The sequence below is a fragment of the Heteronotia binoei genome, chromosome 16 (assembly GCF_032191835.1).
Source record: "Heteronotia binoei isolate CCM8104 ecotype False Entrance Well chromosome 16, APGP_CSIRO_Hbin_v1, whole genome shotgun sequence".
Lineage (NCBI taxonomy): Eukaryota > Metazoa > Chordata > Lepidosauria > Squamata > Gekkonidae > Heteronotia > Heteronotia binoei.
In genome coordinates, this window is record NC_083238.1 from 39769933 (window position 1) to 39787331 (window position 17399).

The 17399-nt window shown below is 43.9% G+C and overlaps 1 protein-coding gene across 7 annotated transcripts in view; it reads right to left on the reverse strand.

The window, feature by feature from the left end:
• Positions 1–17399, reverse strand: part of NCKAP1 (NCK associated protein 1) — an 83365-nt gene that overhangs the window by 15553 nt on the left and 50413 nt on the right. For 4 of the 7 annotated variants that reach the window (XM_060257416.1, XM_060257415.1, XM_060257413.1 and 1 more), the window contains 8 exons: positions 16565–16661; positions 15246–15304; positions 9585–9730; positions 8567–8699; positions 6932–7051; positions 5398–5537; positions 3565–3696; positions 355–573 (listed from right to left, as the gene is read on the reverse strand). In XM_060257416.1, coding sequence (XP_060113399.1) covers positions 355–573; positions 3565–3696; positions 5398–5537; positions 6932–7051; positions 8567–8699; positions 9585–9730; positions 15246–15304; positions 16565–16661 — 1046 coding nt within the window. The remainder of the gene's footprint in view (positions 1–354; positions 574–3564; positions 3697–5397; positions 5538–6931; positions 7052–8566; positions 8700–9584; positions 9731–15245; positions 15305–16564; positions 16662–17399) is intronic. The other 3 variants (XM_060257419.1, XM_060257418.1, XM_060257414.1) reach the window with 1 other exon arrangement.

Sequence of the window (17399 nt, forward strand, 5' to 3'; positions counted from 1 at the left end):
TGAACATATGAAGCTGCCTTATACTGAATCAGACCCTTGGCCTATCAAAGTCAGTACTGTCCACTCAGACTGGCAACGGCTCTCCAGGGTCTCAAGCTGAGGTTTTTCATGCCTATTTGCCTGGACCCTTTTAAGATGGAGATGCTGGGGATTGAACCTGGGACTTTCTGCTTACCAAGCAGATGCTCTACTACTGAGCCACCATCCCTCCACATAGTTAATTCCACAGACAGTGATTTATCACTTTGTCCTACTTCAACACATCTTTCAAATGACTGCATGTTAAAGCTCACATCTCACCAAAAAGGAGGTAAAGAGAGAGATACAGACTGAAAACCCAATTTGAATTCTTACCAATTCGTGTACAGACTTGTAATTGTTGGCTCCCCATGACTGTCTAGATGCTGAGTCTGCTGAAGAAGAACGTTGTTAAACACTCTCGTGATGTCAATCTGTACATAGTTTTCTATCGACTGGAGAACCGTCATGTAAGCTCTGACGCTGGTTAACAACTCGGAAGGCTTTGCAATTTCTTGGGTTGCTTGATTATACATGGTCATCCCAACAATTGACCTTTGAAAGGCAAGGAAGGAAGTTATTGCCGTTCAGCAACTTGAGGAAATCATTCCCTATTTACTAGCTGATACCCATGTAGGATTAGATGAAGAGGAAAGCGTGAGCACCGACCTAAGCCTGGGTTTAAGCACATGGCTCATATAATGGATTCCTACTCTGGAGGCTGTCAAAACATCAGACCATCTGGTTGCAGCTAATCATTTGGGCCAATTATGCAACAGGCTGGGTCTCAACACACACTCATCTCGAATTTTTCTGGCATTATCTGAACTGGCAAATTATAATGCCAATGGTAAATTGTAGTTGAGCCTTAAACCTGGAAACTGGATGAGAAGATAAGACACTTTTTCTACTGTCCTCAGGGCAGAAAATATCCACAGATAAATCCAGCAAATTTATTTATTTAATTTAGATCATTTGTATCCTGTCCTTCTCCCCGATAGCAATCCTGAATGGCCTACATCAGGGTGGCCAAACGTGCTTAACATAACAGCCACAAAGAATAAATGTCAGATGTTTGCCATTGGCTCAAGACATGAATGTCAGATGTCTGAGAGCTGTAAGATGGAAGGGAGGGAGGGAGGAAGGAAAATAGTCTGCTTGTGAAGAGGGCGGGATAGAAAATTAGATAGACAGACAGAGGAGGGAGAAGGGAAAGAGAGGTGGAAAGAAAACAACATCAACTTTAAATGCATTTTCCAAGCTGCCAACTGGCCTGGCTTGGAGAAGTGATTTAGAGACAAATGCCTTCTCCAAGCCAGCTGATGGGGGGGCGAGGGGCCTTCGAGAGCCACACAATATGTGAAAGAGCCACATGTGGCTCCCAAGCCACAGTTTGGCCACTCCTGGCCTACATCATTCTTACATCACCCTAAGTGGCTTACATCTACCTACTGTTTCTCATCATTTTCCCCTAGTGCAAAAGAAAGGCTCACCATTTAAAAAATACCTAAGAATTAAAACCTGAGCCAATTCAATTTGAACTATCTACTGCAAGGCATTTTAAAAGACAGGAATGATCTGAATTCTTGCCGTTCATCTTTTCCTTCTCTTTCCTGAAAGTAGCCAAAGCATGGTGTAAAATAGGCCTGCAGAAGAACTGCAGTTTCTGAGAGCGCTTTAAGATGTTAAGCAGATCAGGAAAGGGACTAGGGAGATGACAGCAGTCCCACAGTAACCCACAGCATATACTGACAAGCAATGTGCCACATTTTCTTGTAATGTCTGGACACAAGGGAGGGGTCCACAAAGTCGTCTCATCATGATGCAACATGTGGCTTCTGATGTTATCCGAGTGAACAGAACATAAGAACGTAAGAGAAGCCATGTTGGATCAGGCCAATGGCCCATCCAGTCCAACACTCTGTGTCACACAGTGGCCAAAAAACCCAAGTGCCATCAAGAGGTCCACCAGTGGGGCTAGAAGCCCTCCCACTGTGCCCCCCAAGCACAAGAATACAGAGCATCACTGCCGCAGACAGAGAGTTCCAACAATAAGCTGTGGTTAATAGCCACTGATGGACCTCTGCTCCATATGCTTATCCATTCCCCTCTTGAAGCTGTCTATGCTTGCCGCCACCTCCTGTGGCAGTGAATTCGCATGTTAATCACCCTTTGGGTGAAGAAGTACCTCCTTTTATCCATTCTAACCCGACTGCTCAGCAATTTCATTGAATGTCCACGAGTTCTTGTATTGTGAGAAAGGGAGAAAAGTACTTCTTTCTCTACCTTCTCTATCCCATGCATAATCTTGGGAAAAGACCTTTGATGTAATGGCTCCAAAGTAAAGAAAATGTCACAATGGACTCTTTGTTGTGGGCTTGGCAAAAGGAGGAGGAGGAGCCAGCACAGACACTGGAGGATTAGTGTTTTTTGCAAAAGAAATGCACATCAATAATGCCACTTATACCAGAATGACACTTCATCCTCAGGCGTGTATGTAGAGGTTTACAACGTTGGAGGTGAATTTAGAATTTGTATTCTTCAAAGGCCCAGAAGCTAAATCAGAACTACTTTTACAGAAAGTCTAAAGATTTCAAAAGAAACTTTTATCTCAGTTCCAGTCTGCGAGTGTAGCAGGATGTCATGTCATGACAGAGTTAACTAGAAGAGGGTGGGTAGGAGGAAGAAATCAGAGAGATGGATTTCCTAGAGGAAAATCAGAAGTGGAAAATTGTCCAGAAAAAATACAATCTGATTTGCCGTGTTCATTTTGACTGACGTTTAGTAAATGTATCTCACATCAATTTTATATTCTTATAGCAACAAATACTCAAAACTGTTTGATCGGGAAAAATAAATGTGATTTACATGTTACATTTAAACAAATTCAAGGCTTTATGTGGAAATGATTTTTATTGGAATAATACCTGTAAAAATTAAAGGCAATACAGTATTGTATACATATAAGAAAGGAACTGAAGTCACTGAAAATGTTCACAGTAATTTTAGCACACTCACAGTGCCATCTCAAGCAGAAATTCTTTATCCTAAAGAAAAGTGCCTAAAGAGACAGAAATACAGTGTTTGCATTGCAGGTTACTAGACCTCTACCTCTTAACTTAATCATCCCATTCTGAGTTTGGGATGGATTAAAGCAGAAGTTAAAGCTCACTGAACACCCAGCAGCTTGAGACCTGGACCAGCTAAGCAAAAGCCTATAACCGTTGTGGCAGAACCGCTGCCTGCTGCACCACCCTTTTAGAGCACTACATGCATTTTATATATATAATAAAAATACACTTTTAATATAATAAAAATACATATGAGACACTGCCAAGACCCAGATCATACGAAAAATCATTCTCAGCTTGCTCAAAGGAGTTGATAAATACTAACTCTCAAAATGCTTATTTTATAACCCAAGCCACTTAATTGACATCATTAAAAAAATCCATTTCTTTACAGAACACCTAAATGAACACTTCATTAAAGCAGAGTGCATATCTTTTGGGCAAAGTAAAGTTTTACGTTCACAATCAGTCTTACTTGGTAAAGCGGATTTCCAGGTGAGACGTTAAGTATTCCCTTGGGGTGAAAGTGTGCTCCCATACAATCATGTTCGGAACGTAATTGATTGAGAAGCAAAGCTCCGAAAGTGCGGTGTGCAATTTGTCCAGACTTGTAAAAGAGGGGGGGGGGGGGGAAGCAAATGACAAAAAAGTTACAGATTAGGGACGGGCACAAATTGAAACACGAATCACAATTCGTGCCTAAAATAGCCAATTTGCACGACATGCAAAACAAAGTGGCTTGAGGTTTTTTTTTGACAGTTCATCTGTGTCGTTATGGGCAAGGGATCCTCCTTGCACGCTGCGACGTGCCTGGCGTGATGACATCACTTGAAAGTGACATTATCATGCCAGGCACTTTGCCCGGGAAAGGGGGGGGGGGAGATGCTCTGTCACTTGGGGGAAAACTCTATGCTATGGCAACGTGCCCGGTGCGATAATGTCACTTCCGGGAGATGCCGTTATGCTGGATACATCACAGCGCACCTGCACATTCTAGCCCTCTCAAGGGGCATTCCAAGTGTTCCCGAACGAAACAAACCCCAACATTTTCAGATAATCAAAAAAACCACAAATCAAACCACTGGATCAGACAAATCAACAAACCATAAAACAAAACAAACCATCATTTTTACGTTCTGCGCCCATCCCTATTACAGACCCATCACACTTTGTTCTCCTATCTCCCAATCCTATAAACATGCCAACGACTGGCAACCAACTTACAGTGCCTACAGCAAGGAGCTTTCAAGGCAAGTGAGAAGCAGAGGTCGTCTGCCATTGCCTTTCTCTGCAGAGTCTTTCTCTGGAGAGCCAGTCTGGTGTAGTGGTTAAGTGTGCGGACTCTTATCTGGGAGAACCGGGTTTGATTCCCCACTCCTCCACTTGCACCTGCTAGCATGGCCTTGGGTCAGCCATAGCTCTGGCAGAGGTTGTCCTTGAAAGGGCAGCTGCTGTGAGAGCCCTCTCCAGCCCCACCCACCTCACAGGGTATCTGTTGTGGGGGAGGGAGATAAAGGAGATTGTGAGCCGCTCTGAGACTCTTCAGAGTGGAGGGCGGGATAGAAATCCAATATCATCTTCTTCTTCCTTGGTGGTCTCCCTTCCAACTACTGAGCCTGCTTACCTTACAAGGTATGATGAGACTGGGCTATACCATGATGCTGCCTTCCCGCCCTCCCCCAATCTTACATATTAAAAGAAAATTGCTATAGGACTTTTGCTTAAATTAATTCCCATGATGCTTCTTTCATCAACGTTTTTAACATGCAATATTACAGGTAGATGAGGTGGTTATACAGAATAGAAGTTTACTGTATGCTTTTCCATATCAGCACCCATGGTACATACAAATATTTCTAAGAAGGGTTACATTTTATGCTGTCAGTTCAAGAGCTCAGAACATTTCTTAAGTGTACCCCTATGTGCACGGCCCCTCCAAGCAATGACTGAACGCATGGGGAAAGAGAGCAGGCACAAGCGTGCTAGTTGCACCCCTGCGTGATCACCAGCTTGTGAGAGTGGCAAGCTGCAGCTACGTCTATGCCTGTGGAAACGTCTATGCCTGTGTTCTCTTTCCACAAGGATTTCTCAGTGCTACTGATTACGAGGAGGGAGCGTAAGTGCAGACACTTCCTCTGCACTTAGGCACTGTGTTCATGAGTTAGCAATCACATGGTGACAGGGGACGGGGCTATGTGTACAGGGCTTATATGTTAACAGTGCAAGTGAAATTCAAAGACTAGTATGTAAAAGTGAGAAATCAGGACACGCACAAGGGAAGGACTAAATGATAAGAAATGCCGCTTACTTGGTCACCACCAGCCTGTTTTTCCTCATGCTTTCTACTCCTGGTTTTTCCCTTTCTGGTTCTCCTTTCTTACCCGTCTGCTTTTTCGACTTTTTGTTGACTGCTTGGCTGATGGTTTTGGCACAATGCTTTGGCAGTAACTTAAAAAAGGAGGGGGGGGGAGAGAGAGAGAAACAGTCAGTAACAAAACAGACTTAGGTGAGTAGCCGCATTATTCTGAAGCAGCAGAACAAAATCTGAGTCCAGTGGCACCTTTAAGACCAACAAGATCTTATTCTAAGTATAAGCTTTTGCCACATACCTCTTCAGATACTTCCATTTCAATGCATCTGAAGAAGTACGCATGCACACGAAAGCTTATGCCTTGAATAAAACGTTTGTTGTAAAGGTACCACTGGACCTGAACTTTGTTCAGAAGCCAAACAGTTCATTTAAACTAACCACAATTGCATAAATCACATTTTGTGCAGAAACCCTCATTTTCCGTTTAGACCAGGGGTGTCAAACATGCAGCCTGGGGACCAAATCAGGCCCATGGAGGGCTCCTATCAGGCCCCCAAGCAATTGGTTGTCATCTGCTTCCTTCTCCCTCTCTCATTTCCTTCTGCATTGCAGCTTGTCTTGCCAAGCTTGCTCAGTAGCATAGGAACTACAGAGCAAAGTCTATTTTCTCCATTGGCTGAGGCTCCTGCTTTGGAGGGGGGTGGGATAGTTCGCTTTGCCAGGCTCTCTCAATTGCACAGCAGAGCTACTAAGCCAAGTAGGCTGAGGCTCTCCCCGCCCCCCCCATTTCCTGATCCTCTGGGGAAGGATGGAAAGAGCCAGAGCTTCAGTATGTTGTCGAAGGCTTTCACGGCCAGAGTCCACCAGTTGCTGTAGATTTTCCGGGCTGTGTGGCCGTGGTCTTGGCATTGCGAGACCTGATGTTTTGCCAGCAACTGTGACTGGCATCCTCAGAGGTGTGACCCAGAAAACTGGAGTTTTCTCTGGGTCAAATTGAGAACTCTGGTGATACTGAGGAAACTGAGAAACTGAGAAAACTGGAGTTCTCTCTGGGTCAAATTCCCAGGATCGCACGGGAGAGATACGAAGAAAGCACCTTTAAGACCAACAAGTTCTAATGTCTTGAGCATGTTTTATTTTAAGTTGCTTAAATCTTTAATTGTGTTTGTCTGTGTCCTTTATAAAGTTTATATCTCCAGTACCTGGCATTACATTTTATGATGCTCATGGCCTGGCCCAACAAGGTCACATCTATGTTGGATCTGGTCCTCGTAACGAATGAGTTTCACACCTCTGGTTTAGACTTTAGAATTCCCCCTCGCCCTTTCCAGTATTTTATGTGCTTGTACACTGTTTCATTAACAGCGCTAATCTCCTGATAATGAAGACCTCAGAGCTCCAAGAGCATTTACTGGTAAGACTATTTAATGCAAAGAACAGGAGGTCTTAAGAAGGAAGTAGCTAGCAACACTTTACTACAAAACCAGGGAAAATGTCTACGTTCAGAAAGAGATGGAAACAAAATTCTTACCTGGTCACTTAGAGTACACTGCTCTGTGCAAATATCTGTGATAAGGTTTCGAGCTTGCTTAGCCATTTCATCCAAGAACATGTTACAGAGAGAAAGGCTGCGGTCGCCAATATGGTGTCTCTATCAAGATAAAAACATGAGCTGTTTTCTAAATGGTTTTCACAGTAATTAAAATGTTACTGTTAGTGACTCTACAACTAAAACTACAACTGTTAACTAAGGGCTAGGCCCAGTCAGCTTTTCCCCTTGTGAAAAAGGGAGAAGAAGATATTGGATTTATATCCCGCCGTATACTTTGAATCTCAGAGTGTCAGAGCAGTCACAATCTCCTCTACCATCTCCCCCTCCCCCCACAACAGACACCCTGTGAGGTGGGTGAGGCTAACAGAGCTCTTACAGCAACTGCCCTTTCAAGGACAACTCCTATGAGAGCTATGGCTGACCCAAGGCCATTCCAGCAGGTGCAAGTGGAGGAGTGGGGAATCAGACCTGGTTCTCCCAGGTAAGAGTCCACACACTTAATCACTACACCAAACTGACTCCCCTTCTGCTGTCCAAAAAGGCTATTGCTGGGGACCACAGGACCTGCATAAAGAAAAGCCATGGAAGACAGTGGCTATAATACGGAGACAGAGCAAAAACCTGGGGAGTTCCAGCCTTAACCGTGCAAGTCACACTGTCAAGCACACATGCCATGCACTGAACATACTCAAGCTGTGAAAACATGAGAAAGCCCATAAACCAGGGATGGCCAAACTTGCTTAATGTAAGAGCTATATAGAATAAACATCAGATATTTGAGACCTGCAAGACAGGGAGGGAGGAGGGAAGGAAGGAAGGAGGGAGGGAGGGAAGGAAATAGATGGGGAAGGAGGGAGAGAGAGGTGGAAAGAAAGCAACTTTATTTTTAAATGCATCCTCCAAGCTGCTGGCTGGCTTGAAGAAGTGATTTAAAGAGAGAAATGCCTTCTCCAAGCAGGCCAATAGGGTGGTGGTGGTGGTGGGGGGGGGTGCTTTGAGAGCCACACAATATGTGTGAAAGAGCCACAAGTGGCTCTCCCGAGCTGCAGTTTGGCCACCCCTGCTATAAAGCATGTTTTGCAATTTGATAAGGGGAAAAAATCTGATTCTTTGAAACCCCCCAAAAGCTTTTTTGTTTGAGTTGAGAAAGGACTTCCTTAGCAAATAGACACTTTACCTTACTGCTATTTAGCTACTAAAGAGAAATAGTATCACCAATACCATATGTTAACCCTAAATTTAACAATAAAGATCTAGTAATTTTATGTAGTTCCTAAATCTAAATAGCAGAGTATGGTATTTATAAAATAGCAGCCTTTCATGGAAGACTGCCACAGCATTCCCAGTGTTCTGATCTCATGGGCCACAGCAATAGAGGAAAAGTTGCCACTTCATCTACCACACCTCTGCTGGTGCTAGAGTGAGTCTACCCCTTAACAATTAGAGTACTTTCTCTTCATCAGCATCTCCTCAAGGAAATCACAGTGCTTTTCAGGTAGTGTAACACAGATAGGGAATTTCACTCTCTTCCACTGGCTCCATATCTGAAAACAATCCAGTCATGCAGCTTTCCCCATTCCTGCGCAAGCGTTAACAGTAAAGACACAAAATTACCTCTTCTGGGCACAGCTCATGGGTGCAGCTCATAAAGTGGGTGCAAAGCAGCGGGAATGCAATTGAGTATCTGGACTGAGAGGGCAGTTCCAAACACTGCTGGAACATCTTCTCAAAAGCACGGCTATAAAAACTGTTCAGAAATACAAAAAACTGTTCAGAAATAGAAACTGCATCTTCATTCCAACGCAACAAATAAGCACAGATCAATACACATGCCTGTATGACTTGAAGTTGAAATCCTGACATCGGAAATGTAAAATGTCAGCAAATTTAACTATCTTGTTTCTATGACACTGCACATTACTAGAAGCAAGCACGGAAGAACATATGAAGCTGCCTTCTACTGAATCAGACCCACAGACCATCAAGGTCAGTATGGTCTACTCAGACTAGTAGCGGCTCTCCAGGTCTCAAGCTGAGGTTTTTCATGTCTACTTGCCTGGACCCTTTTTTAGTTGGAGATGCCGGGGATAGAACCTGGGATCTTCTGCTTACCAAGCAGATGCTCTACCACTGAGCCACTGTCCCTGCCATTAAGAAAATTAAGGCTTTGCACAACGTATGCATTAGCCCAATCAAGTGAGTGTATGTTTCTAATTAAGTAGTTCAAACAACAGGACACCTCTTTTCCAATATAAGCTGCTACAACATTTCTCAATGGCCTGTGGCTCAAATGGGTTCTCATTTATTATTTTACGGAGAATACCTTCTACTTTCTGCCCTGCAAAACCTTCCCTCGAGATCAGTTTCATCTCCTAGCAGAGAAAACTGCACAAAATTTACTACTAGTAGTCATTTTAATAGCATTTTTAAACATGCACAGAATTTCAGTTTTGTAGGTTGTTTCCCAAGAGAATCCCAAAGACGAGTCACACCTCTTCCTACGAATAATGCAGATCTGACTTGTCCAATCCAAACACATCCTAGTAATTTTATTACAGTGACTTGTTTCGTTGGTTAAAAAAAATAAATCACAAAAGCGAAAAGGCTTAAAGGATCAAATTAAAGTACATACCAAAATATTGACAGGTCAGATGTTTCCACCAACATCTCTACCAAGGAATCTACCATTTTTGTGTGGAAAATGATTGTGTTCATCATTTTCCCAAGCTCTCTGTGGTCTGCAAGACCCAGCGAAGCCTTGGACACACTAGTGTAGGCCTGTGGGAATAAAAAAAAAAAAAAGAAGTACTGTTATTTTGAGCATATCTTAATTCTCATGTGAAAACTGTTACATTCAAGTAACAGCTCTATTCTAGCATTAGTATTTAAAACGGCTGAACATGAAAGTAGAAGACATTGGATTTTTACCTCACCCTTCACTGAGTCTCAGAGCAGCTTACAATCTCCTTTTCCTTCCCCTCCCCACAACAGACAGCCTGTGTGGGGCTGAGAGAACTGCTCTTGTGAGAACACCTCTGAGAGAACTGTGCCAGGTTCAAAGTCACCCAGCTGGTTGCATGGGGAGGAGCGGAGAATCAAATCCAGTTCTTAAGATTAGAGTTCGCCAACTCTTAACTACTGCAAGCAAACTACATATCGTAATTCAGCACTACGTAAGGGAATCGTTCAGAGAACTGTTATGTATATTAATACAAAATAGGTGCTTTTTTTGAGGAAGCATGATTAGGGACTCTACTATTGTGCACAGTATGTATTGTCTGCTGCTTTAACTATTATTCTACTCTCATTGTGTTATTTTCTGTTTTCTGCACTTTGTATTATGTCATGCCTGATACTTTATGCTTTGTTACAGCCTTCTGTAATCATAGTCCTCTGTTTATTAGATGTCTCATCCTATTTGTTGCATCAACTTGAACCTGATGAGAAAGGAAAACTTTAAATAATATCGTCTGTCAACACTGCACGGCATGCAACCACTTCTATAAAATCACTGATTCTAACTTTCCATATTCTACCATAAAGAATTCTGGGATATGAGTACTGTCAGCGTATACTTGAAACAGTAATCTTCTAAAAACATATGTTAACAAAAGAAGCTATCTGAACATTGTGACCAGGGGTGGAATTCTAGCAGGAGCTCCTTTGCACATTAGGCCACACCGCTTGGCCTAAGCTTTTGGAGGACTGGCTACATCAAGGCCTAATATGCAAAGGTGCTCTTGCTAGAATTCCACCCCTGATTGTGACCCCCCCCCCCCCGGCCAAGGCTATGTTGCCCTTGTTCTGTGGCAATCTTCCCTGCAGTGGAAAGCTATACTTGCAAGACCTCCGATTAGAGGCTTTCCGTATCCTCTGCTCTTCCGTGCTACCTGCACAAGGATGCTTCATCTTCCTTTGCCGGCTGCAGATCCTCCTTAAACAGACCACCCTTCTAATCCCCTCCCCAGCCTCTACCTCTTCACCAAACCAGAAGCTGGGTGAAACTGAAGCTGCCTCCTAGGGTGCTCCCTTTCCCGGGCAGGGCTTGGGGATGTTACTGGCTCCACCTGGCTGCCAAACACAGTTACTGACCCTAGAGTCTGCAGCCCTGCCTTGGGTGTGTCTTGGCTGCTTCAGCTGCCAGCTGTGCATGGCTTGTCTCAGCCAAGCTAAGTTGATCCTGAAAATCCTGTCTCTGGCCAACATTACGCATGATTTTGTAGCTGCAATACTCACCTGCAGTTAAGAGTGCAACAACACGCTGTTTACATTTCTTGCCTAAGGAGGTTTTTCTTGCTGTTGTTTAAATATTTCCACAGTGGCACCATACAGTGTTCACAGCGCTAAAGGTATAGGCAGTCCCCCTGTGCAAGCACCCAGTCGTTACCAACTCAAGGGGTGAGGCTGACGTCACATCCTGACTTTTTTTGGCAGACTTTTTGTTACGGGGTGGTTTGCCATTGCCTTCCCCAGACATCTACGCTTTCCCCCCCACCAAGCCGGATACTCATTTTACCGACCTCGGAAGGGTGGAAGGCTGAGTCAACTTTGAACCAGCTACCTGAACCCAGTTTCTGCTGGGATCGAACGCAGGCCGTGAGCAGAGCTTGGACTGCAGTACTGCAACTTACCACTCTGCACCACGGGGCTCAAAGCCCCTAAAAACTCATGTTATTTTGCTACTGCCACAACTGTGACTTAAAAATAGGGTTGCTGAAAAATGTAGGTTAGGTTTGTGGCCAAAGAGCTCCTGGGTCCCACCGGAAAATGAAGAAAAGACTCTAAAGCCCAGCATGGCATAAAAGTGAAAGAGTGTTTCTCCATCCTGCCTGCCCTGAGAAGTTCTTTGAGCAAATGAGGAAAACCAGGTCTTTTACACTATCTCAAAAACAGCTTCCAAGAAAATGACTGGCTTTGTGTCTAACAATGTGACCTTTCTAAAAAAGCTTTGCTCAGCGTATAATAATGTAAAGCTGAAGAACAGGACATAACCTTCTGAACTCTGCACTGGCTACAAAGCTCTGTTATTACAGACTTCTTACCTTACCTCTCCAACTTGTACTTCCCAAGACAGTATGACACTATCATGTTGCTTCTGTTTTAAACAGTAACATAATGGCAGCAATGGCAATGCTTTAAACAACAGTAACAGAATGACTCGTGGAGCTCCCCTCTAAAAAAAAAATTTGTAGTTCAGATTAAATTTACTTTATACTTTGGGACCTCTCTAAAATGTCCTGCAGACAGACGTAACGTGTGCCGCTTCTACTCCAGCAAGGGAGTTATTACTTTAAGTTCTTCGTTGTTGTTCAGTCGCACAGTCGAGTCCGAATCTTTGCAACCCCATGGACAAAGTCACGCCAGGCCCTCCTGTCTTCCACCATCCTCTGAAGTCTGCTCGAATTCGTGTTTGTTACATCAGTAACGCTGTCCAGCCATTTCCTCTTCTGCCGTCCCCTTCTTCTTTTGCCTTCTGTCTTTCCCAGCATCAGGATCTTCTCCAGTGAGTGCTCCCTTCTCATTTGGTGGCCAAAGTATTTGAGCTTCAGCTTCAGCATCTGACCTTCCAGGGAACAGTCAGGGTTGATTTCCCTTAGGACTGACTGATTTGATCTTCTTGCAGTCCAAGGGACTCTCAAGAGTCTTCTCCAGCACCACAGCTCAAAAGCATCTATTCTTCTGCACTCGGCCTTCCTTATGGTCCAGCTCTCACAGCCATACATTACTACTGGGAATACCATCGCTTTGACTATACGGACTTTTGTTGGCAGGGTGATGTCTCTCCTTTTTATTATACTGCCCAGGTTCGCCATATATGTCCTCCCAAGGAGCAAACGTCTTTTAATTTCATGGCTACAGTCAACTAAGTTCTAGTTAAGACCAAAACCCTCTTTTTATTTCTTCACATGATGTGTGGCAGTAATAAGTTTACAGAATTCATTTACAACTTTCTGCCACGTCAGCCTACATTCTCCCTCACAACAGACTTGGTTTTTAATCTGTATCTTCTTTTACCAGAAGTTCCTTTATTCAGGTGCCATTTCAAATGACACTTGGATCCAAGTCTGAGCAAAGAGGTTCAGATCTTTTTTTAAAAAATACTCATTGAATTAATACTCAACTGAATGAGTTTAGCTCAAAATCACTTTTGAGGGGCATACCCCTTAAAAAAAAATCAAGAACGTTTAGCAAACAGATTGTTTTTCTGTATTAGAAAAAGCCAAGGGGAATAATAATAATAATACATTTTATTTGTATCCCGCCCTCCCCGCCGAAGCAGGCTCAGGGCGGCTCACAACATGTAATTCAATATACAACAAAACATTCATATAATTCAATAAATAATACATTAATAAAACCATTACAATTAAAATTTATGGTGCTACATCTCAAACCTTCAGTAAATTTAGTGACGGAAACGTCAACAGCGGATCTAACTTAACTCCATAATTAGGCGAAGGCCAATCTTATATCTTAAAGATATAGCTGACTTAAGTTAAACCAGGGCTTTTTTTGTAGCAGGAACTCCTTTGCATATTAGGCCACACCATCTTGGTGTAGCCAGTCCTGCTGGAGCTTACAGTAGGCCCTGTACTAAGAGCCCTGGAAGCTCTTGGAAGATTGGCTACATCAGGGTGGGTGTGGCCTAATATGTAAAGGAGCTTATGCTACAAAAAAAGCCCTGAGTTAAACATTATAAACAACACAATACTGCAAGTTTCGTACGGGACCCCAAGATGCTGACACTGCCGCCCTATGCAGAGTTACTCCTCTCTCAGCTCATGGAACTCAGGAAATGATCTCGTGCTCCTGTTTTTTGCCCTGGAACTCCCAGAGGTCTACAGTACAATTGATCATCACATCAGGAGTTTTATGAACAAGCAAGTGGGGACCCACAATACTCGCAGGGTGGTATTCCCTGCACAACTCCCAGCTGCCCGAGCCGCCATGGAGGAGGAAGCGGTGATGGCCACAGGTGAGCCCAGCAGGCGGGACAGGCAGACACTCCTTTCCCTGGTCTCTGCTGCTGCCTACCGTCTCTCTCTCTCTCTCTCCCTTTCTGTCTCATTTCCCCCAGCAGAGCAGTTGAGTGGAGGGGAGGCAGGTCTAGGGAAGGGGAGTCCAGCCTCTCTTGGGCAGGGAGTCCTGTCTGGCTCCCAGCTGCTGGGTCCACAAAGGCTTCCCCACCCCCTCCCAACAATGACAATGGTGGAGAGCACTGCCCAGCTCCCAGGAGCCCTGCCTTCCAAAGCTTCACCCCCTCCCTCCCCAATAGTGGTGAGCCCTGTGTCACTACTAAGTGCCTTGCCTGCTGAAGCTTCTCCCCCTCCCAACAGCAGCAGTGAGCCTTGTGTGGATCCCACCATCCAGCCTTCCTTGCAGCTGCTGTTTCCTACTCCCACCACAATTTCAAGTGGTGTGTTCTCCATGCATGCTGAGAATGCTGTTTTACTTTTGAGGGGATGTTAATATCCTCCTTAAAGTTTTCTAAACATTTAAGATTTTTCTGTACACTTGGGGAGGAGCCCATGCGTGCAAGATAATCTCCTTCCCCTCCATGTGCCCCCAATCTGTGGAAGTAAGTATCCATACACAGGGGACCATGTTGAGAATTAGATACATATGAATCTACTAAAGACAGCATACAGATTTAGTTCCCATCTTACTGAGAAACACTACTTACCCAGCCACAAAAAGCTCTGGCTTTTGGAAAATTCTGATCGTGAACAACCTATGCACCTTTACTCAAAATTCCTAATTTTTTCCCCAGTGCAATTTGCCTCTAAAGATGCAAGCTTGGATTTCAGCCTTGGCTTTCAAATACGTGATCTTTCATGTGTACAGAGAACCCCCAAAGTCTTTTGTCTATAAGGAGATACAGTTCTGGAATGCATGTGGGCTGTGTGACTGTATGATTTAAGATGATACAAAGGTTTCAGCTTGGAACCAGTGGAGTTTCCCATATGTGGAGCATGATTTTTTCATCTGCTCCCTCCTGTTACAGCCCCAGATGTCCCCAAAACACAGCTGTTGGGCACCCCTAGGAATAGCATGAGGGGAGCACCAGAGATCTGCAGCAAGAGCAATTCAGTGAAAACTGCCCCCCCCCCAAAAAAAATTGCAATGGATCCAAACCAATGCATTAATTGTATTTATTCACAAAATACACGGATTTCAAAAAGGGAGCTCAGCGATTATTCACTATTTTTAAAAATGATTTACTGAAGGATTCTATCAATTTAAGCATATTGATCATCCCTTATGGCCAGGAATGCCCAAAGAAAATTCTTACCTGTAATCTAAACCAATCAAGTCTCATTCCTCTGAAGTCAAATACTTCCCCATCTTCAACTGCACAACGGAGGAAAACAAAATACAGAACAGTAATAAATTGTCTTTGTGTAGTCAACAAAACAAACACTTAATTCCACTCTTACGAGAACTTTGCTTTTGCTTTTAACCGTCAGGTTATTAACACTGTACATTTTTTAAAACAAAAACATACTGTTCCAATGAGCTGTGTTTAGTAGCCCACGCTATTAAACATCTGAATGTAAAAATGAGCATGTTGACTAGATCTGCACATCTTACCCATCTGAAATGTGGCTGCATCAAGCCTTCAAGACAGGGTAGGGAAAAATACTTTTTAAAAAGGCATTCCTTGCTAGAACTGAACGGGTTATATTTGTAGCTCTCTGAAGAGGATCTACAGGCCCTTCTGGAGAAGGCTTGTGGAGCACAACCTCTCCTACCACCCCAGCCCTCGCTAATGTAGCTAAGATCAGAACAGAAAGGAAGAAAGGAACCAGTTTCAGTAAAAATGAAGGGATGTAACGCATCCTCTGAGAACAGATACTATTCTGAGCAAAATTCATGCATTTTCACGTGAAAGACTGACAGTTCAGTTCCCAACACGTGTCAGTCTCTTTAAGGGGTCTTTTTCTAGCAGGAGCTCCTCTGCATATTAGGTCACGCCCCCCTGATGTAGCCAATCCTCAAAGAGCTTAGAGGGCTCTTAGGACCTACTGTAAGCTCCAGGATGAGTGGCTACATCAGGGGGCGTGGCCTAATGTGCAGAGCAGCTCCTGCTAGAAAAAGAGGCCTGGTCTCTTTATTGGACAAGAACAAATGCAGAAAAACAACAGGACTGTGACGTAAGAAGAGCCCTGCTAGATCAGACCAATGGTTCACCTAGTCCAGTATCCTGCTTCACACAGTGGCCAACCAACTGCCCTGGAAGGCCCATCTGTTGCCTCCTAGCACTGAAATTCTGAAGTCTATTGCCTTTGAATGTGGAGGCCTCCCTTCCACTCAGTGTGACAGCAAAGAAAGAGGCGCAAGCCCTGCAATATCTTGAAGTGTTACTACTCTCTGTGTCAGCAACAGAGATAATTACACACATGTGGCCTTCTTTAATACCCTCAGAAGCCTGAGTGTCAGGCATCAGCTGAGCCTAGTGAGGGGTGGGTGGGTGCAGCGAGAAAGAAAAACTGGTTCTTGATGTGGGCTAGATATTGACTTCCCTGAACCACACTGCCTCCAATTATTGCTTGTTTGTTTGAACTGAAAATGTTGCACTCAGTGTAGCCCTAATAAATGGTAAAAATAAACTCTCACACAAGTTACCTTGCTTCACGCTTAAGGAAGTCATTGTGTTCACAAAAGAGGACATGATGATCGACTCATCTTCAGGGCACACGGAAAGATTCTAAAAATTAAAACCAGAAATATATGTTATGCTACAGCACTGATTTCATTATCTACTCAACCATCAGTAAGAACCCACAGTTGATGTACGGAATGCATCAATTCCCATGTGCCTCACAGAAGACGACTAGCAAGCTTTCCTGCTAGACCAATTGCCTCAAGTTAGACAACAGTGAGAGTGCCAACTTAATGATGAGGTTTTAGAGCAGGAGTGTCAAATATGTGGCCCGGGGGCTGAATCAGGCTCCTGGAGGGCTCCTATCAGGCCCCTGAGCAACTGGCTCTTGTCTGATTCCTTCTCCCTCTCTTGCTTCCTTCTACATCTCAGCTTGCTTTGCAAGGCCTGCTCAGTTGCGCAGGAGCTACAGAGCAAAACCTCTATTTTCTCCACTGGCTGAGGCTACTCCCCCTCCTGGTACCCTGGGGAGGGAGGGAAAGAGCCAGAGCTTCCTTTGTCCAGTTCCCTAGATCCCATGGGAGAAATAGAAAGAAAGCACCTTTAAGACCAACAAGTGCTAATGTTTTAAGCATGTTTTAGGGTTTGTTTTTTTAAAAAATCTTTAGTTGTGTTTGTCTGTGTCCTTTAAAAAGTTTATATCTCTGCTACCTAATCTTAAATAGGTACACAGGTGGCCCGGCCCGATATGGCCCAACCCGGCCCAATAAGGTCTCATTTAGGAGAAAAGCAGCTATACACAAAGTGCTCACATCTAAAAAGAGCATCCACGAAATTTTACAG